This window comes from Cyclopterus lumpus, chromosome 23 (genome assembly GCF_009769545.1).
Source record: "Cyclopterus lumpus isolate fCycLum1 chromosome 23, fCycLum1.pri, whole genome shotgun sequence".
Classification (NCBI taxonomy): domain Eukaryota; kingdom Metazoa; phylum Chordata; class Actinopteri; order Perciformes; family Cyclopteridae; genus Cyclopterus; species Cyclopterus lumpus.
This window is the reverse complement of record NC_046988.1, coordinates 8,058,888-8,081,855: the sequence shown is the minus strand read 5'-3', so window position 1 is coordinate 8,081,855 and position 22,968 is coordinate 8,058,888. Positions and strand designations below refer to the sequence as shown.

General features: G+C 42.3%; 2 protein-coding genes across 3 annotated transcripts in view; one reads left to right on the top strand and one right to left on the bottom strand.

Moving 5' to 3' along the window:
* Window positions 1–22,968, bottom strand: part of cacna2d4a (calcium channel, voltage-dependent, alpha 2/delta subunit 4a) — a 79,761-nt gene that overhangs the window by 32,641 nt on the left and 24,152 nt on the right. The window lies entirely within an intron of this gene.
* On the top strand, window positions 3,728–16,593 carry lrtm2a (leucine-rich repeats and transmembrane domains 2a). Its single transcript, XM_034526695.1, has 7 exons — window positions 3,728–3,806; window positions 12,755–12,984; window positions 13,636–13,761; window positions 14,292–14,380; window positions 14,701–14,858; window positions 16,034–16,282; window positions 16,334–16,593. Exons 1-7 carry the CDS (start codon window positions 3,728–3,730, stop codon window positions 16,591–16,593), a joined length of 1,191 nt encoding a protein of 396 aa, XP_034382586.1.

The following is a 22,968-nucleotide window of genomic DNA, read 5'->3' as shown; positions in this document are numbered from 1 at the left end:
ATCCGAGTTGCCGGTCTTGCCTTGTTATCTCAGCCTTGAGCTGCGCGGTTCAATTTTTGAGGAAATGCATGCCGGAGGCTCTGCACATCAGGAAGCCTCTGAAACACCCCGTGGAGTATAAATCCGGCTTACGTGCGGACAGGAAACAGTTAGTGGAACAAACAGAGTAAAAAAATAGGACGGAAAGAGGAGAGGAGCAGAGGAGCCCAGAGGAGGGGAGGAGGTGTTATTTGATTCCCCAACATGCAGGCCACTTTGGCAACCACGTATTTACACGTGTGTGTGTGAATGTTTGCATGAGTGGATTTTGGCTGACCCCGTATCCAGGTCAAATTGGTAAAACAAAAGCTTTCTGAGAACAGCCTGACAGACAGGCTTACCACCGCACCACCAGTTTAACATGATGGGAACTAATGGGCGAACAGTAACATGTGGCTGCAAGGTGACCTTCTGCAACACCTCCATTACATCATTTATAGGACACTTGCAGCATGATTGCTGAACAATAAGATGTGAATGAGCTATACAACTGATATGCCATATTGTATCAATGCAGACATTTGACCCGACTGAATGATTTTACTTTCTGCTCGTAGAGTAACTCACTGCTTCCCAGCCAAATTGGTTTCCTCTTCAAAATACATAAAGAAATAAACAAACACCATGATTGATTTGAACAATGGCCAACATGCAAAACAAGGCAACACTTACAGTCCCAAAGCTGAAAAGGGAATTAAAGATTGATTTCAACCAGTTTAAAATTGAAGTAGAAATGTTTTATACAATGAACAACTACGACAAAGGAAAAAATAGCATCCATCTCAATGTGTGAAGAATGCTTTGTTTGATGTTCCACAGCGTATCAGTAAAATGTAAGGAAATCCGCTGAAGGTGTAATTAGGCTGTAATGTTCTGTTAATATTGCATAAATAGACTATATGTTTTAAACAAAAAGACCGCTCCACAGCACTACTATTTTAGTCTTGAAATTAATTCACTGGAACAAAGGAAAACATGTAAAAAAAAATCAAAGCAGAGAAAGAAATCTTCCCCAAATTCCTTGAGTTCCTTTCAATTCTCATCTGCGCTTTAGAATTCTTCAAATGACGCTCATGTGCTCATTTAAAAAGAACAACACAAATTTCCCAGTAGAGCCTGGCTAATGTGACTTTAATCACGTGCAGGAAATCCATCTGCAGAATATCCTCGGTACAAGCCTCTGTTCCTCTTTCAAGGGGAGGAACGAGCCAGAGAGGGAGAGATGGAATGAGAGAGAGGGGAAGGAGGGAGACGGGGCGGGTGAATACTGAAAGATGAAGGTCATAAAGAAAGTGAAAAAGATTGACGGAGATGGAGAAGAGGAAGTGAGGAAGCACAAGCTCCAGAGGGACCAAGACAGAGGGGGAGAGAGCTGAAAGATAAGACAGGTGCTCCATGTATTTTTTCAGTGTCTCACAGGTAATGACAATAATGATACCACAACGATCACCACTGAGGAGCACATACGCCGTCCCCAACAAAACACTCAAGAGGAGAATTTGAATGTGCTCCCTGTTTACCAAAGGCCCTTATTTCTGCCTCCCCTACACGTGTGGCATTTCCTGCCTCGCCAATATTTTCTTAAATCCTTTCATCACTGTCTCTTTTCTACACCTCCTCTCCTCTTCGTAACCATCTCTCTTAACTCGTACCATTCATACATAACCAGCTGTAAATAACTCGCAGACACTCTGAGCAGATTGATGGGTTTGGAAGTAACTGCACTTACTGTCTGTTCGTCTGCTGACATTTGCATAGACACACACACACACACGCTATCCTCCCACAACTCAAGATCATTTGTGCTTAACATGCTAAGGCGGTACAGGTGCCAATTTACATAATCACTGCACACACATCCACAGATGTGGACACGCACAAAAGCACATTCACCAACTTTATGGCAAAAAGAGCGGCGTAGGAAAAAAGCACGCCTGTGAGTTTCCCCCACAAACAGCTACCCATTGAACAACAGCCTAATCAGATTAGTGCGATATTTCACACTCTGCTGATTGGGTTTTGATGATACTTTGGGAAAAGACGCATTTCACAGCAGCACTCCAGCATTTTCGAAATTACACTGATTGGCCCAGGGAGCGCGAGTCAACAGCGAGCATCAGTCATGTGGCACTGAGGTTCCAGCAAGCGTTCTCTCATGGCAATTTCCCACTCGTCAAACCTATTTTCCCTGTAATGACTCAACAGTGACAAGAAGACTCATCTTTTTCAAAGCATGTGGGATATGTTTCATTACACTGCTGTAATTGGACTGGGTCTTTTTTTTATCAATATAATAGTCCATCTATCAAACTGATAGCAAATTCACAACCAATCAGCCACAACGTTAGCACAGAAAACAAAATGACAACTGCGAACAATATAATAACCATAGAACTAACTATATTATACACGGTATAATATAACAACGGTAACACGACTTGTTTCTTTTGCGCCACACTTTTCCATGACATTTCAGATGAGTGGATCACAGGCAAAGAGGTTTTTTGCAAGTTTGTGTACTAGAACTATCTTATTAAACTTGGAGGCCAACAGCCTGACTACTTTTGTACTGTTGATTTCCTTTGTTAGAAAATGAACAACCTCCGATATTTCGCAGCAGATTTAATTTATGGATTTATTTGGACTGCATCGTCCCCAAAATATTAGAATCTCAGGATCTATGTACTCTCAAGATGACATGTCCCTTGCTGTTTACTCAGGATTCAGTTTAGTTGCTGTGTTACCTTTATTTATTCGGCAAAAAGTTTAAAGAGCGTCAGCAGCACTCTGCCGTCTCCTGCCTTGCCCAAGTGTAGTTTGGCAGAATCATACACACAAACAGATGCAATGGCGCTTTGCGGCAGCCTTCCTATTCATTCTTTCTCTTCCTTTTCACTCCATGTTGTGGTTTTGTTCCGTCCATATGTCTCTGTGTTTCCAAGTTAATGACTAGATCCCTGTCTCTTTACCTACCTTTTCTTCTCTCCCTCCTCCTCCTCTCTCTTCCTCCCCTCTCACTGTCATTGCCGCTTTGTCCCTCCGAGCGTCAGTCTCTGTGCCAGACAGTAGCAGTAGGGGGTCTGTCTGAGGGGAAGGCAAACCAATTGTGTAAACTGCCAAAGACACACACATCTAGCATTTATGCCGATGAAACACCGGGGGGCTGTTTGTGATGCTTGGGCGCAAGCACATACACGCACATACTGTACATCCGCACGCAAAGGAGTAAAGGTGCAAACCACCGCATTTACCCAGAAATATACTTTTTTAATGTATGCAAGGAAGCCTTCTGGCACGCACACGCAGCGTCCTGCTGCTTTAGCTTCATTGCTGCTGGCGTGTACCTGAGTGTGTGTGTGCGTGTGTGTGTGTGTGTGTGTGTGTGTGTGTTTGTGTGTGTGTGTGTGTGTGTGCGTGCATATTAGTTTGTGTAGCCCTGTGCAACGACAATTTGATGTGATATTGCCAATGAAGTACAATTTGCAAAAGTATGACGGTGCAAGTAGGAGGAAATTGCTCTTTTTCATTCAGGCTAAATCTATTCTCACTCAATTTTTCTCTCTCTCCCTACAGGTGTTTTGTTGTAGCATTTCCGCAGTCGGCGCCCTAGTGGAGGCCGCAGGCATGGCAGCTTGACGCCCCTATAGCCCCGGCCCTCAGACAGAGGAAGGCTGCAGAGCTCTGTGTCATGCCCCCCCACACCCACCCCCCTGAGGGCATCGGCCTGCTCCCACCCAGCTCTGCCACCCACCACCTGGCCAGACCTGGTGAGTCAACATAAGCAGATTGAAAAGATGAGAGCAGTGAGGAGACCAGTGACGAAGAATAGGAAAAAAAAGCGCTCTGTTCTGACTCAACTCTGCTGTATTTTATTCCCATCTTTTGTACTTCTCAATGAAAGGAGGGACAGTGTCTTTCTTTTACAGCAGCACACACACACACACACACACACACACACACACACACACACACACACACACACACAGGGTGAGGGCATTGAGCTTGCTGTGGCCACATGCCAAGTCCTCCAGTGAAATGATGGGGGAGAGACCTGCAGGTTATTTTTCTGCCTTTTCGTTCTCTTCCTATCCATTTGACCTTCTTTGTTTCCCTTTTCTTTCCTGTTCCTTCTCCTGTCCTTTTTCTCCAATACGCCCCCCCACATTCAAGCCTTCTTGTTCCTCCTCTTGTTATCACACATCTCACTTCCTTTTTATTTCCCTTTTTTCACCCGTCTCGTTTCACATCTTGCCCTCATTATCCGTCAACTCTTTCCCCACATTTTATTTCTCTTTCCCCATCTTGTACCGCGGGTATAGTCGGCTCAGTCAAAACAAAAATCCGGCGGAAGCCGGGTGGCATAGCAACAGATACGACAGCTGAGTGTGTATGTGTGTGTGTGTGTTGTGGATTAGACATTAGAGTGGATGGATCCTGCTCTCTGAGACATTCCAGACACTTCCTCAGCTAATAGGCAAACATGAAAGTTAATTTCTGAATTCTTTCTCTCTCTTGTCATACATCTATAATAAAACAAGCGTACACACATAAACACATGAACCCTGCAGGAAATAAATGGCTTTGCAAAAAAACGGAGGATCTTTGTCTTCCTGTTAGGGAGGTATTGTTGTACACCGGAGACACTACACAGGGCAGACCCTCCGCACACCCACACACCTCCATCTCCAGCTCCAACCCACCACCTTTCTCTCTCTCCACCTCTACCTTCCCTCCATCCTTCCATCACTCTCTGCATTGAATTCCGATCAATATAACCACATTACCTGTCTCAGTTTCCCTCTCGCTGTGCATTTCATTACGCTTCATCAACATAAATATTGTATTAACGGTATTGCGAAAGCCTTTTAGAATAAGAATCAAAAACATTCTCTGTTAGTCATCAAAAATGTCGTCCATGCATTTATGTTTTTTGGCATGAATGTAACACAATATTGCCAAAACAGTCTCTCCCTCTCAGTTTAAATAAATATAATTTTTTGACACAAAACGTGCATAATCAATACTGCCAAGCATTGTCACCACAGGTGTTTTCTCTGCCCCTCTCCTTTGCTTTTTCACTATCTCTGTATTTTTCTCACAAAGCTCGGAAGCTCTCTGATCTCTGCTATTACTTGTCAAAGTCTTCACACACCGTCATACACACACTTACACACAAACACATACTGAATCACTGGAAGATGCATATCGGAGTAGGAAGAATCAGAACCAACGAATATGTCAGATTAATACAGTACAGAGAATGAGTTCCAATCATCAAAGATGCATTTCCCTCTTATGCTGACAATGTTCATTTAGAAATGTAATTTGACAGGAAGAGAGGACACAAAAGATTCCATTCAGTATTTTGTTTTGCAGTGCTGAAGCAAAAGCTTTCTTTATGACAGAAAACCACTCAACAACAAAAATAGAGGAAGAATGGCCATATTTTCAACTAATGGCCGTAAAACTATGATGAAACGTTGTAACCTACATGAGAGTGAAAGTGATAATACATTTCAGAAAGGTAGTGGAGGATGCGTTATGGGTGTTTTCAGAGTGTTCAAAGACAATTGGAAAATATTGGAAATTTCTTTTTGCCAAATGATTAATAAATGTATTTCCATCACGGATTATTGCATTATTTCTTTGATACTTGAAACATATATTAGTCAAGTAGTTTTATAATTGGTACTATTTATGCTATAGAAAAATGGAAATGTTCTTTTAAAAGGAAGGAGCGATGGAAAATGTTGATACTTTAGATCTATGCCACTACTAAAAACCTTTTGTCAAAAATCCCCAAATGGTTAAAAGAGCTTAAAAGTGACATAACACCACAGAATAAGACAATAAGAGCTTTAAAAATAAATTAAAAAAGTGCAAAGTAGACGGCGAGGATATGAAATAAAAAAGTGAAACAGAGGAAGCGAGAAAAGAAAAGATGGAAACGAGATGCGAGATCAAAGAGAGAGGCGCGGTGAAAAAGAGAAGACAGTGATGAAAAAGAAAGGATGAAGGAGGGAGAGAGAGAGGGGAGAACAGAGAGGTATATGAGCAACACAGAGACCATATGGTGCCTCCAGGCCCCCACGATGCCAGCAGACTGTCTCATCTGAAACAACACACACATACACATTTGCATATGAGCAGCCATGAATTCATTCCCATTCACACAATCACACCGTGTAGCTTATCTGGTCGCACTCTGTGTGTGTGTGTGTTTATGCACCTTGTTGGAGACCCAAACAAGGCCGGCAGATTAACTGACCACATACACAACAGGGAAGGTGAGATAGAGGGGGAGGATTTGGCTTTGAATGGATAGCCCAATGCACTGACTGAGGGTAAAACATTTGAGTGGAGCCATAATTCGGTGACTTAAGCTGTAGCATTATGCCTTGAGCACAGCTCTAATACAGTGCAGTGACTAAGAGAGTACAGCATAGTCTTAGAAAGAGAGCCGCAGTGGAGTTACACAGTCGCAACTAAACTGTGTCTGCCTGCAGCAGCTGGCAGGTTGTTAAATGGGTTGGATGTTTCACCAGTTTAATGTGAGCTCTTTAACTCTTTGGTCATCCATGAGAAGGTACCAACAACCCAAAGTCATCACCAGGTGGTTAGTTGCTGGTGGAACTTTTCCCCCCTGCTGGGATGTTGGGTTTTTGGCATGAAGCCATAGCAGTGTGTGTTTGTGTGTGTGTTTGTGTGTGTGTGTGTGTTTGTGTGTGAAGCGTTAGCTTTGGAGTGGAGCCTGATCCCTGAGTGTTACATGAGACTCAGAGTTAAATAGAAACTGGAATGACAGCTTGTTGGCAAACTATCCAAAGCATCTGGCAAATTCTAGAATGTAATCAATAGCTATTTTAATGTAATTGAAAGTTATATGGAGAAGTAGGGAGCACCGGTACTCACGTTAATTCCAGAGTCAACAAGAAGGTTTTCTTGGATTTTACCAAAGTACCACAAGTATTTATTGCATCCTCTCTCCTAAAATGGTTTATATAGCACCTATCTTTGTAGGAACACATACATACTATCTTGTATCAGGGCACTGTGGCGTTGACCCCTGACCCCCTTAGTGGCAGCTTGTAATAGGAATTAACTTAGTTTGTTGGTGTGGTGATTTTACACCAGCTTGGCTACCAGCGTTGTGTAGGAATTGGAAGATTGCTACGGCCGAGGTGACCTTGAACTAGCTCCAGCTGGACAGAAACATGCATGTGTGCAAGCAGGTGTGTTTTGACCAGTTTAGTTTGGTGCAGGAGCAACAGGAACGTGCCAGATAAAACACACACACATACATAGTACTGGCCCACTTTCAAAGGACATTGGCAGGGATAAATCTGGATAATCCTCTGCACTACAAACAGCACCACTCAAGTTCAGCAGTCGCCAAACGATACTGATATAGTATTACACTCTAAGCAAGTCCAGTATAGATCCAGCATGAGACTGCTGAGCTAGCAGGGCTCATTCCTGAGAAGAAATAGTGCTTGACTTACCAAGTAATCACAGAAAATGGCTGCTAATAGTCCTGGATAATGTAGCCATTTGAGATGTGCTCGATTTGTTTAAGTGAACACTTCACTAGCCTTTGAAATCAGCAAGATAATATATCTATCTATCTATCTATCTATCTATCTATAGCACATAAAAAAAGCAAAAAATATAAATATTGTGTGTATGTGTGTGTGTGCATGCGCTTTGGATCATTACCATCTCTTTATCCATCCCTTCTTAAGAATGAGTGGGCATACATTATGACTTGTCACACATCCAAAGCAAAATATATTCCATTCTAGTCGCACTGATGCGGATGTGACATCAAAAACCAAGTATCCTTCATTTTCTCTCCAAATTCTGCTTGTATTCAGCCTTGGACTGCGGCCCAGTTGAGTGGTCAGTAGAAAGCAACGCCACATCCATTAAAGACAAGGTTTTTGCAGTGAAAATATGTAGCTGTGGATTTGCTGAAACTGCCCTCCAATTATGCTTCACTGATAATTTGTTTTCTATAACCTCTATCTCCTTTGTTTGTATCCCGTTATCTCCCCCTCTCTCTGTCTTACCTGTCACTCCGGCTAATTAATAGCCACTATCGCAAAAACAATGTCATTGCATGTCAAACTCTCCCAAGGGCCATGCCTGTGTCTGTGTGTGTGTGTGTGTGTCAGTGCATCTGTGTCACAACAAATTGATACAGATAGCATGCATTAGGCAGGCAGATCAGCCTACATTTCACCCACTCACCCCTCCAAGTAATAATAATGATCCTGTCTTGCCGATGCAGAATTCATCACGAGAGAATTGGATGGGGGAGACAGAGAGACAGAGAGAGCGAGTACGTGGGAGAAAAATGGAGGCTGAGAGAGTAAACAGAGGGGGGAGAAAGAAATAGACAGAAATAGACAGAAATACTGGAAGTAATCCCATCAGGGTTAAGCAATAAACAAGATTGTGAAGGACTTGGACAATCTCTCCTCTTCTCTGTTCATCATACTGTCAGCAGGAGTGCAGCCTAAACCCCTACACCCTGTTCCTGCTTATCCTCAACTGCTGCACCTGTGTGTCAGTGCGAGTGTGTGACCATGACTTCCTGTGTGTGAGTAAGCGATTAAGTGCCCGAGAGTCAGGCAGAAAGGTTGTGTGCGTGAGAGAAAAGAGGTAAATGTGGGTTAAACGACGGGATTTGATGTGAACCTCAAACTTCTCTCCCGATGCCTTCTCTCTTCTCTTCACCATCGTCCGTAGCACTTGGTTGCAACGGTAACACACCATTACCATGTCAATGTTGAAATAATATGGTGATACTGCTGCGACCGTGAGGTTTTATGTGTGTGAGTTTTGTGTATTCTTTCATACCTCCATTAGCCATTCATTTAGTGAGATGGCAGACTGTATTGTGTAAAAAGAGATCCAAACACACACAAACACTCCGGCTGGCTATTTTCCATCTGCTAACTAAATGAGCTCTCGGGTTACAGTGGAGATCAGACATGTAACAGCCTCGGACAAATTACACAGACACCGTTGCTGTAGAAGGACAGGCTACACAGCTCGGTGAGGTATTATAGATGGGAGATAATACATCAGATATTACAAATTATAATTTTTTCTCCCCAGAGCTGTCTAAAAGTCAGGAAATTGTGAAAAGATGCTGATCACAAATGTATAAGGCCTTGACGAACCATTTAAGCACTACTGTTGATTGACTGCATGTTCTTTATGCAACACAACAATTCTAAACTCTTAAGCACAGGGGAGCATGTGAAACATGAACGAGTTAAGAAACACGGGCCAGTGAGGCGGTTGCATAGAGGACAGCTGGTCATTCTAGTAATAAGATAGCAGAGTCTGTCGCCTGCATGGAAAACAGCTTGGCCCCTGGTAACATGCAACTGTGCTCAGTAACGAAGGTGCCTGTGGGGATGACATCATAGATGGGTTCAGTGTCACCCAGGGACCCCCTGGATATAAACTTACAGACAGCTGAGGCCCCAGAGTTGTTAAGCATTGTTGCCTAGGAGACACTGTCAAACATAACCACATTTACAAGTCACATGACTCTTCATATGCCTATATATATTATAAATATGAAGGTGAAAAATAGTAAAAATAACAGTGACAGTAAAAAATGTTTAAAGATGTAGCTGTTTTTGTAGATTTGTGTATGCATAATACTATAATCCTGCAAATGAGAGAAATTAATCTAGCAAAAAGTAGAAAAGACACCCACGTGACTAAACACAGCCAAACAAACAACTGAAATGAGCATGCAAACATACTCCAACAATTCTTTATCCCAATTCAAAGATGACCTCTGACCTGTGCCTATGCACCCTTTCATCCACAGACTGTAGATGGGTGTGCCAGTTAACATGCGAGCTAAAAGAAAGGTGGGCTATTTTAAAAGGGTAGAAAGATCCTCCAACCTGGCAATAAGAGAAACAAATCTTAAATAATAGCTCCAATTATAATGTATTTGATTAATGTGCAATTTGTATAATTTGATAGTAAGAAAATGGGCTTGTAACAACATTTCTTTATCAAGCTAAATAATCAGTTTGTGTCCCATCGCAGTCAGCCTACATTTGCCCAAAATCTCAGCACTTGTTTAGGGATTCTTAGAAAAAACTCAGTCTGAAGTCTGTTTCGACTGAATTAAACCGAACCAAACCACTTAAACCTATTTGGACTGAACCTCCCTCTTTTCCTCTGACTGTGGCTAAATGTTTTCCTTCTGCTTTGGCTGCGTGTAGCGCAACAGCAGAGAGGATTTAGAGCAGCTAAAATAAGCCAAAACAACAACTACCTCCTCCACGAGAGCAGCAAAAACCACTCATGAATGTTGGAAGATAGGCTTCAGCACTGAGGGGGAGTTATAATGTACAGTAGGAGAGTGGTTGCGGTGAGGAGAGAGGAACGGAAGAACGAGGGCATAAATAAGAATACTGTTGCAAAACAAAGGTGCATAAAGATGACCACAATCTGAAATGTGACATGATATCAGTTTCTCTCTCAGCCAAGCACTCTTTCACTCTCTCTCTCTCTCCCTCTCAGTTGTATAACGGTGTGTCTACCTCTGAGATACATCATCCTGAAAAATCTCCTGCAGGACCGCACCTTTTCAAACCTGTTCTGGAGACATTCACAGCGACTATGCAGCAGAATCCTTCCAGATTCCTCCTGAGCTGCTGCAGTGCAGGATTGGCCCTCTGAAGCGTTTCCACTAGCACGGGACGCTTCAGGATACTTCAAAATCTCTCTTTTCAACCATTTATAAAGTGGCGTTAATTTCTCCCAGGGATTAGGATTATACTGCCGGATGGATCCGACAGGATAATGGATACAGGAACAGCAGAGAGGTCACACGCTGATCTCCATTACAAGGCACACACAGTCTTTACTTTCTGAACCTTTTTGGTTCAGATTACAAAATGGGTCAGTGTCCTGGTTTAGGGGGGTCATGTTCTACTGTCTGAGGAAAAAAAGATGATATTTGTAGACCATTGTCAGCGTGCATTCACAGAACTTTACAATGTAGTTTCCAGAGGTGTCAATATAGTGTTCCGTAATAAAATGTGGGAACTTTAAAGTATCAAGCAACAAGGATGAGTGAGAACATTGTTATCAAATGAACGTCTGAATTTTAATCCCTTAAACTCGCTAGTTATCTTGTTTCTGCACAAAAAAACTAATTATAAAACAGCATATGGCGTTAGAGTTATTTCCTGTCATCTGCCGTTACCGTGAGGTTGCTAGGCGACCAACAGTCTCGCTGTTTGGCCTTGAGTCCAGTCTTTATGCTGAGCTAAGATAACCAGCTTTTCAAAATATCAAACTGTCCCTTTAACAATATTTTGATGGGCTTGAGAGGTAATAAATAATGAATCTTCCCTTTCTGGATGCATTACCCATCCTTTATCTTTAATTAATTTCACTGTCTATCCAGTGGTGTACTTTCCTATTTATGACCAGTTTAAAAGGAATGAAACATGATTTTAATGGGACTTATAAAGCATCATCTCAAATCTCTTTCTCACTGCGCATTTTAAGCTTCATATTTTATCGGTGGTGAGAAGAAGGTCTAGTTACTCTGGATGACTGAGATGACTTTCATTACACAATCACTTACATCTTCATCAGGTGTTTTGTGGAGTGGCCAGTAAAGGGCTAATTCACAGAGTTTCATCACTCTCAGAGATCAGACAGGCGATATAGCGAGAGGCAATGGAGTCTTGCATGTGAGTGAGAGGAAGGAGAGAGAAAATGAGGAAGAAGGCAAATTTAGAGAGAAACAGATGGACTAACTAAATACAACAACACGGAGCGCGAGTGAGACAGTGTGACAAAAGGCAAAGGCACGAAGAGAAATAGATGCTAATAATATGCAGATGATGCAAGTGATGCAATCTGCTGGTGAAGCAGAGTTTTGTCAGGAAGTAAAAGTGCTGTGTCTGTGTCTGGAGTTTAGACAGAGTAGTTTTCTTAATATCACGCTTTGTTGGTGCTTTGCTCACACCCCCCCCCCCCCCCTACACACACACATACACACACACAGACGCAGACACACACACACGCACACATACACAGAGAGATAAAGCATAAGTCGTGCTGATAAGCCATTGGACGGAAACAAAGTCAGTCACTGTAACGAGACACTGAGGGAATACAGAGCAGTGCCAAGAGACTCGAAGGGAACGAGAATGAGAAAGATAAAAAAGACTACAGCGGGCGAGAGAGAATTGGTGTGGAGTGGAGAGAGAGAGAGACAGGCGGATGCAAAGGCAGGCAGAGAAATAAATATAAAAATGAATGAATGAAAAGGCCTTGGCTGATGGATACAAATAAAGACGGAAAAGGAGCAAAATATGAAGGACACGGAACACTTTAAACAGAATGAAAGAGGAGAAGAGAGAAATAAATAGATTATGAGTGGAAATTATGAAATGATTGATGATCAGTCCAAAATGAGGGATTACCCTCACAAGTGTCACTCAGACTGCTGTGACACGCACACAAACAAACACAGTAAAAGCCTCTGTGAAAGGGCTGGATCTACTTTCTGATGTTTTCTCCTCGACGAACATGCATCTGACAAAAGGTTCTGCAGATGACTGACAATTCTCTTCATGTGTTTACCCACTTTCTCTGCAATTCACTGTAAAAAATAAAAAAATAATCATGTTTTGTCTCTCTGCTCCTCTTTCTCAAGTCTTCCTCTGTGTCCTCTGCCTCCTGGCGACGCTGCTGCCGGCAGCCTCCTCCTGCCCTCCTCCCTGTCTCTGCGACTCAGACACTCTGGTGGTGGACTGCGGGGGCCGGGGTCTCTCCTCCCTGCCCCCCCTTCACCTCCTGCCTCCAGGGAGCCGCTCCCTCCTGCTAGCCAACAACAAGCTCGCCTCGCTGGGAGCCTCTGCCCTCGCTAACCTCTCCTCTCTGGAGGTCTGCAGCCCCTTTTTTATTGTTTGTCAGTGGCATTTTTCCTTCGCCGAGCAGCTGAACATGTTGTTTGTGTTGTTTAGCGTGGCACGCAGTGTTTTCTGCACTGACCTTGCACACTGAATATCCCTCAGGACAATGAGTGATACTCTCTGGTGAGGCTCACATTGAGCAAACTGCAGACAACTTCTGCTCTCAGTCTGAAAAGTTAAGACAAGCTGATATTTTCAGGGTTACTCATCATTAGCATATTGTGTGCAAAGCACAGCCAAGTTGGTATTTAAAATGTAGGAGCTAAAAATGATTGATAGCCACTGCACCTGCAGAAAAGTCAATTTACGACGACACTGCTGAGTGTCAATCTGCTGTAAAAAAGATGTTCATTCAGACAGTTTGTTGCATTTATGATCTATGGAGATTATTACACTTAACCTACCATTGAACTTGATGTGAATTACTCTGAATAGGAGCACCTGCTTAAGGCACAAAATGTTTTAAGTTATCTTTAAAGTTTAGAAGCAGATCATCATTTCTCTCAGAATGGGTTACTGAATCTCACTTTCCATTCATAAAAAAAGCATTTAGCAATGTGGTGTCTACAATGAAAATGTGTTATGTAAATGATAATGTATTTTTGATGTGTCTGTATTTTAGGAACTGGACCTCTCTAATAACTACCTGGATAATTTACCAGCTGGATTATTCAGAGACATGTCCAACCTGACGAGACTGACTCTGCACAACAACTCACTCACTGTAATGGACAGAGGTCTCTTCCAGGTACAACACCACACGTGGCACAGTCTGTAAGAAGCTCACTGACGCCGTATTCAAGCAAGGGACATTGTGCTAAATTATATACAGCCATGCACTGCCTGAGATATACCATAATATACCAACAGTGCACCAAAATACTAAAGCATCTGGACAGAGAAAGGAGCTGACACCACTACTGATACACAGTTTCAACTCCTGACTGAGGCTCTGCTGGCTCTGTTTAGGAGCAGAGCCAACCGAAGCAGATATACATGACTGGGATCCCAGCCAGGTGGTACATTTTAAATAAATGGTTGGCTCAACACTTTCATCAACTTGTATTTGAACCAGAGCAGTCTGCAGGATGAGCTTGTGTCAAGACTTCACCTTGGACCCTAAATCAAACAAGATAAGCCCATCGAGCGATGCAAGCTGCGCACCTTGGCAACAGTGAAATAAGTCAATAATACTAATATGGGCTGAGGGAAATGTACTGTACAGTGCCGTACGAGCAAAGATGGCTAAACAGAGAACTTGTTTTGATGTTTCTACAGGGTTTGGGGAGTCTTCAGAGTCTGGATCTGTCCCTGAATGGCCTGTCCTCTGTTCCTCTGGGGCCACTGGATGAGCTGCAGAGCCTCAGGTAGACATCAACACACCCTCTGTCCACTGACATGTTTAAATCAATGTGCCCTGACAATGTACAGTTTATCAAAATCACATAAAAATCATCAAATTGATGTTCAGCATTACTTGAAACAAACCTTTTCATGCACGCAGTTTTTAATTACAACTTGCAAATGTGAACACGGTGTGATTATATCATCAATATACAATTAAGAAATTGTAGTCGTCCACTACGTCGAGCGGTGGCCTGGTATTTAAATCAGTGTCACAAGGGTACATTTATCTTATTTGTTGGAGATAAAGAAGTTAATTAATTTCCTTTAAATTATTTCATAGGTGGCTGTCTCTGGCGGGAAACCGGCTTCATGGTTTGGAGAGGGCAGCGTTTGAGCCACTTGCTAACCTACAACACCTGGAACTGGGACATAACCCCTGGGAGTGTGACTGCAACCTCCGTGATTTCAAACACTGGATGGAGTGGCTGCTGTACAGAGGTTCGACGTTTGATTTATGTTACAGGAGCTTTGAAAGGGTGCATTGAGAAGTTGAGAAGTGGGCAGAAACTAGAGAATTCTAGTTCACCGCAGTTAGCCAGGTGTGTGCTTCGAGCAATCCAATATAACTGCATCGGTGAGTGGAGGCACATTGTCACGCTCATTGTGTGTGTTATCCACGTTTCTCTGCAGGCTGTTAATACATCAGATAAACACAGCTGCTCACCGCTCTCTCATCGTGTGTTAAAATCTACATTCACCTCAGCGCCTTGGGCCTCAGCTGCCCCGCTAATGAAGCGTCTCTTTCCTGCACTCTTTCTCTTTCTTGCTTCATTCTGCTCTGTCCTGCTTCGCTGCGCCCTACTCTCCGGCTCAGTCCAGCAAAAGTCAAACGGAGGCCGACGCACGGCAGATATGATTAAATGATCACCAGAGCAGCGACGACAATTACAAGTAGTCACTGAGTAGTTGAACATAAAGGCATGACAGCAGCTGTTGGAAGGGTAGACGATGCACAATATGTGTTATAGGAAGTAAGACAAAGCACGGAACAAGTGTGAAATGCTCGCTGACAGCAGCCTGTGTTGACTTCTATCTCCCTCGAACCACTTCAAGCACACGGGGCTGGGATATTTGGAGGTATTTGGAGAGCGAGCTCTGTTTGCAAAGGGGGATTCTTATATAGCTCGCGGAGAAAAAAAGCATCTGGGGCCTAAATATCACTTTCCTCATTCTGTCTTTCTCTTATCCTTCGCCTTTATGTCATTGTTTACGTTGCATTATGTATCTGAGGTTGCAGATCAACACACAACCTCGAGACAAATAATGCACGTGAAGACCAATTCAGCATGTGATGATAACAAAGTAGATTCCCCCACCCTCCTGTTACTCAGATATTTCTCTCTTCCACACAGAGCTCCGCTAAAGCTAGGCATGTTATCTCATGAATTATAGAAGGGCTTAGTTGAGGCTATCTCTAACTTAGTGTAGAGGGCACAGCAAACTGTGTGTGTGTGTGTGTGTGAGTGAAGTGATGTATGACTCATCCTAGTGTTGGCACAACCACCCAACTCTATCTGTTCTCCTCTCTCAGTTAATTGGTACTGCTTTACAGGCATAAGGCTTTTATAAATGACCCTCTCTTCTGTCTCTGCACCTCTTTCTCTCTCTTTCAGGGGGGAAGGTGGACGCGGTGGAGTGCACGCTACCGAAGGATCTGCGTGGGCGAGACATCCGTAGCGTTCCAGTGGAAATGTTCAACTACTGCCTCCAACTTGAAGATGAGAACGGGGGAGCAGGAGGTGAAGGTTCCCGTTCCGGACAAGGAGGCGTTCCTCCCTGCAGCAGGAACGCTCTTAACCCCAGTGGGGCAACACCAATCTCTGACAGCAACACTGGTGATGACTCCTCTTCAAACACGGGAGGTGGAGGAGGAGGAGAAAGAGGAGGAGGAGGAGGAGGAGGAGGAGGAGGAGGCGGAGAGTCCCCGTCGGATTGTGTCCGCGCCCGTTACCGACCCGTGAGCGTGCGCCGCGCCATCGGCACCGTGGTGATTGCCGGCGTGGTGTGCGGCATCGTTTGCATCATGATGGTTGCAGCCGCGGCTTACGGCTGCATCTACGCCTCGCTGATGGCCAAGTACCAGAGAGAGCTGAAGAAGAGGCAGCCACTGATGGGTGATGGAGAGGCCGACGGGGAGGACAGGGAGGAGAAACAGATCTCCTCTGTGGCCTAGAGTGACGGGTCGGGGGAGGTTTGAAATGTCAAAGGGTGAAGGTCGGAGAGGGTGAACATTTAAAAGGGCTCAAAGAGGACAGAGATTGAAGAGCTTGTTTAATGCACGCAGACAATTATGGTATCTCTCAAACCGACACCTTTCTCCCACTTTGTATCCTCTTTCTATTTTTAACCTCCCTCTCTCTCACACTTCACATACATCTTATCTGTTCCCTGATTTTTTTTAACTGCAGTATTTGTTACCAATCATCCCTCCAACTCGCCTACCAACCACCTACTGCTGCTCTTGGCTGCTGCTGAAATAACCATTATATTGGCTGAGAGAAACCAATTTAGTAATCTTTGTAGTATGAAACATATCATTTAAACTGTCACAAGATGTTTGCAGTGTACGGTCAGTCAGTATTTGTAAAACTGGATTGAATTTTCAGGGATTTGCGGTATGTATGGTGTCAATTGGACCAATATCCATAATGATGAGAAAAAGTTGTAGTATTAGGTAATGCCCAGTTCGCGTTTTGTTTGTATCTTCCTCTATAAAACCAGGATCCCAACCCAGATCCCTTCACCCTTCTGGTCTACTGCTCCTCTGATGCTCCCTCTGTCCTCCAAGTCCCAAAGAAACAGCCAGTATTGGATATCATTTATATGGTCAATGCCTCTCTAGCGTTTTGTTGTGGAGAGGACATTGGAGAGAACAAACACTCTTCTGAGTCTCCCTTCAGATTGACTAAATAATCATTCATGGATTGCTGGACATTTCAAATACATTAGAATACTTACGATTAGATATTTGGAGCAGATCTGTTTCTCTCTGGATCTTCTCTAGACCAATAACATCCACCAGGTATCACATACTGGACTGGATGGCACATCATGTATGGCATTATACATGAATAGTATCAGCTTAGTTCAAAGAGTAACAAACCATTTTAACTGGAATTTGAATCTGCTGTCTCTTTCCGTGTTGTTCAGAAGAAGGCTCTTGCTTACATGATGCTTGTTAAATGATGATGATCATTTTCTGGACGAATCAAAAGCCAGCGGTCAAGCTCATTTTCTGCTACTACTTGGACCACGCTTCTAGCTATGCTGGTATTTACAATTGTTTAAATGAAATTATTGAGATTTAAAGGACCACAGACTTTGCTTTAAAACAAATGTTCTTTGTTCAGAGCTCATTTTCAGACTGATTTCACCCCTCAAAAGGTGAATGTTTGCGACTATGGCATGGAAGCACTATCTCAGAGAACCCTTGTCTCCTGTCAAGTACTACAAAACGTCATCTAAGGACTAAAAACGTCAGACTCCTGCACTTTATTTCTCTAATCAGATCCCCTCTGGCCTCCCTCTGGCCTCTCTTTCTCTCTAAAACGGACGATTTACCCAGAGGGATTATAACGTACAAGGGATTAAACAAAAAGACGCTGCTAATTTTTCCCCTTCCCCCCGTCCTTTTATCTCTCCTTCCACCTTACCATCCAGTGCTATTTTTGGAAAGTATTTCACACTTTCTTTAAATAATTTCCCTTTTATCCCTTCTCCCCCTATTGTTGTCCTATCTTTTTCCTCAAAGGTCAGCAATATGCAATGGCTGCTGTGTCACCATAACATGAAAATGATGTCATCGCCAAAGAGTCCATCTGTTAAAAACTTAGTAATCATCACATATTTGAGAGGAATCTGTTTGATTGGCACTGCTTGATTCACAAAAAAAGGTTAGTATGTTTGCTTTGCATGGTGTTTGCTTCAGTATCATTCATGTACTAAAATATGTATGTAAACACTGATAAACAGTCTCAAGAATCTGGCTTACATTGCATATTGCTCCCCTAAAGAAGAACTATTGTCCCCTCTCAATTTATAATTGGCTGGAAATAAACCTATATTTATAGTGTGTTATCTTATACCTGGGTATGATGCAGATCAATATTATTATATTAATGGTGTGTTGGCCCATCGATCCTCAAAATGTTTTTGACGTAACTTTACGGTTTTCTGTATCAATTCATGATGTATGTCTTTTGTTGTGTTAACGACTTGTCTGTTTTGTTTTAGGTTTAAATATCTGTGTAATGTTTCTTCATTTGTTGTGTTTATTGATTTGTGTTCAGTAACTGGTAAAGTTTCTGCAAGAGGCATAGAAAGAGTTTGGCCATTGAGAGTGAAAACGTCTCCATACTGAAATTCATCAAGGAGTCCTTTATGAGACCTTATTGTGTTTCTATGGGAACTTAATCTCCAACAAATAATATTTACGTATGCAACTACTCTAAACTAACATACAGAATTAGCATCAGGCAGAAGAATATTTGTGGCGACGAGATGTTGGACTACAACATTTTTCGAACCCTAACCCCTTTTTTATTTTATTCCTACAACAACCCAACATGATAAGTAATTTAGTTATGCTGACATTGTGATGTGACAACTAACTCAAGTGGAAAAACCATCAGCGAAATGTTATGTTCGGGGTTAAATATTAAAACTGTCAAGTCAAATGCCTTATGAGATGGGACATGAGATCGGAGAAATCAATAATGAAGAGAAACACTGACTACCACACCTTCACATCTGCTGCATTTATTAACAGTAAAACACTTCTTGCATCAGCAGCGGACCCCAGAGTAGCTGCGTATGAAAATGTGTGTTGGAGACTGAGCTGGTCTGAAGTCAAGATGCACATAAACCTGGAGAATTATTTGATCCTGAATTGCAAATGAAGTCTGAATGCACTTTTGCAACTATGGTCACCTCCCTGATGTAAAGAGATAGAAAAGACGCTCAGGTAAAATTAATTTAGCTGGAGATTTTAATTAATAATCGGCATCTGCAGGAAAGTGTAGTGAAGGGATTTAAAAGTGTAAATATAGCCATGAATAACAGGGACTGTGGGGCCGTGACTGAAGACAAAGGAAATGGCTAAACTCTGTCTATGAATGTAGAACCATTGTCCTCTCACCCCTGGTCTGCAGGTCTTGTGTTGTTGGTAGCTAAGTATCTTAGCTAGCAGAAACCTGTTCCTATAGCCTGTGTGTGTCAAGAAAAATAAATTATAGTTTGTTACGTAAACCTGCAGCAGCCATAATAACTGAGGGCCTCAAAGACTACAGTGAATTGCCCAGAAATCTATGGTGTATTGTGTTACTAATGATGATTGTGATTATGACGATGACGATATGATGGTGATGATGAAGCATTTCTCGGTCAATATGCATTGTTTGAATAAAAACACATCACACTTAAATCAAATGTATATCCAGACCCCTGACAAAGCAAAGCTATTTTTTCAATAGTATTATAGCAGATATTAAGAAAGAATGTGTAGATAAAAAAAAGAGAAAGCCTAAACATATGACGATAAAATACACAGCGCCAAATGAAAGCATAAATCAGTCATGATGGCGGCTCCTCTGTATACTGTACCTTATCTCATTTTCTCTGTCTTTTCCCCTCTAACTCCTCTCACCTTTCTCTATTTCTCATCTTCTTTCTCCTTACCTTCCCCTCTCACTTATCTTGTCTCAATTTATCTTTCTGTCGCCTCTTCCCACATCATTTTTATAGTCTTTTCACCATCTTTTCTCTCATCGCTGCCCTCTTTATCCTTTGCTCTGTCTGGTCTATTGTGTCTTCCCCCCACCCATCCTTTTCTCCCTCATTTGTATCCTTCTTCTCCGCTTCTTCTTCTCCTCCTCCTCCATGTCAGATATCTCTCCATCCTTTATTCTTTCCCTGCTCACTCTTTTTTTTGTTTACCTATTTATCTCTCTTTCTTTCTCTCTTTCTTACAGCCTGCTTCTCTGTCAATATGGAGCATATTAGGTTTATTTATATATACAGCCTGTCACTTTCTGCCACAGAGATATACTAATCCATTGCTGAGCCTTCGAGGAGTATAAACACAGTGTTTTTGTAGTCACTGTTGACTGATTTTGGATCAGCCTCTGAAATACCAAATCCTTGGCCTTCATCACCTGCCACCAAATCCGCTTGAAAGCAGACACAAAGTGCACGGACTGGATTCTGTTCAGATAAACACTGACACTCAGTGGTTACACTTGGAATCACAACCTGTTTAGAATATGACTGCATTTACAGCGGTCCATATGTGCACGTAGCAGAGCTGTTTGTAAGTGTTTTTTTGTGTTTGGGAAGGGAGGGGGGGGGAGGGGGGGACGGGTCTGACAGCTCAGCAAGAGAAACGCTAAGAAAAGAGATGAATGTGAGGGTTTAACAGGGTAAGGAAGAGTGTCAAAGGGTGAGACACAATGAGTCGCGTGTACGTGAGTGTGTATCTTTGTGTGAGGGTGTTAAAGACAGTCAGAGAGAGCAAGTCTATAAAACATTGATACTGTCTTTCCCTCTGTGTTCTTGTTGACGTGAAGCAGCTGGTAGGACATTCAGTGAATAAAAACAAACTAGGACCTCCAATCGGTGATCATCATATGACAATCTACCATCAACATACACACAAATCAATGAATATAACTAAACATAAATCTTATTTCCACATACATTTTTCGTAATACTGTGCACTTACTTTCATGTAAATGCTGTATTGTATGTCGATGTATGTGTTATTTCCGATCTCTCTGTCTGCTGTACATCACTGAGCATATACAATAGGTACAGTAGGCCATAGCAGAGCTCTGGATTCGACACACTGTGACGTCAAGCAAGCAGAGGGAGATGGAATGAAGCAACATGGAGAAGAAAAAAGAGAAACACATCAAGTGAGATTAAGAGAGACAGAAAAACATCTATTTTGAACTCTTGCTCTCACTTCTCCTTGCTCTCTCTGTTTTCCAGTTCAAAGTATAACACGATTTTCACACCTGAGACAATTTCAATGAAAGCTGTGAAATACAGATAAGCGCTTGTGTTTGTGTGTGAGTGTGTTTGAATTTCTGCTTTTCTGTCTGTCCGTCAGCATAATGAGCTACCAAATGCATCCAGGTATACACTTAGAGAGGAGCGCACGCACGCACGCACGCACGCACACACGCACGCACGCATACACACGCACACACACACGCACACACACACACGCTTTGAGGATGCAGCTCCAGTGTTACTCGAATAATTATGACTAAAGAGTGTCTCAGACACAGACGGGCTCACCAGGACAGAATACACAGCAACACAAACACCAGCAAGCAGTGAAAAAAGAGACTATAAGACAACATGTTTCTATGTAAAATAAACACTCAAGACACGCTCCAACACAGCTCTGTAAACCTTTTTCCTTCTGGACCCATCTGAAACATGTTTAAGAAAAGACACCACACCTCAGTGGAATTAGGGATTAGGAGCTACTGAAGGAACCAGTACTCTCCAAGCTTCCCAGGTACGTGATAACAATTAGATTAGCACTGATATAATTGGCTCGAGTTATCACTGACATATTGTTTGTAAACTGCAGCAGAAGATGTTTTGAGGTTCATTCTTGACCTTAGAAAAAAAAAAACATCCTCATCCCAAGTTCCATTTAGACCTTTCAACCATATCACACGATCTTTATCAGAACATGAAGTTTGCCCACTTGTTATGGACTTGTTCAAATTTACATTTTTATCACGTGGAGGATTAATTCCATGATAAGACTGTATGATGATGATAATGATGATGTATGTGATGAAGATCATACGATTTAAAAACTCTGGAACATCTACTAAATGGACATCGTGTGAAGATTGTTCTCTCAAATTAACGTTTTATTGTCAGCATTTTTGTGGATCAATTTATATTTGTTATTTATGCATGTATCTTCATAGCCAATATTTGAAACAATTTATTTGTCACATTATCATATATTTATTGTTATTTATATATATTTTTTGAAACAAATGTTATTGTTAAACTGTAAATGAATGTCATTTACACATCTACATCAATCATTGAATATTGCACAGTATCTTGCCTGCAACATTTTATCCTTCTGAAGAACTGATATCAGTATTCAAAAATCCAGTTATGGTCAAGCTGGGTTCTAATCACAATGTCTCTCTCAAATGTTCATCCTGTTGTGGATCTTCACACATTTCTCACAGAATCCTCTTGTCTTTTAAAGACCTTGTTATCAAATTCACAGCAACTTCCAGTGGAGAACAATAACAGGATGAGTAAATACCAAACTGTGAATGAAACAAGCCAAGCTCTGTTTGTTATCTGTGACAACGAAAAACAAAACCATGACCAAAGACCACCCATCACTGAATTCAACAGCACAGCCAATGAGCACGGCACTGACGAATCAGCTCATCAGTACCAACATGCTGATTGGAAAGTGATGATATTAGCAATCCCCATCAAGTTCATTGTCTCCCACTCAGCAGCCAGTTGTACCATGTGAAACAGCAAAAAAAGACAG

Excerpts from the sequence above, each read along its gene's own strand:
- lrtm2a (XM_034526695.1), top strand. The coding sequence starts at position 3,728 with ATGCCCCCCCACACCCACCCCCCTGAGGGCATCGGCCTGCTCCCACCC. Across the intron at positions 13,762-14,291 it reads TGGACAGAGGTCTCTTCCAG|GGTTTGGGGAGTCTTCAGAG; the intron begins GTACAACACCAC and ends ATGTTTCTACAG. Across the intron at positions 14,381-14,700 it reads GATGAGCTGCAGAGCCTCAG|GTGGCTGTCTCTGGCGGGAA; the intron begins GTAGACATCAAC and ends ATTATTTCATAG.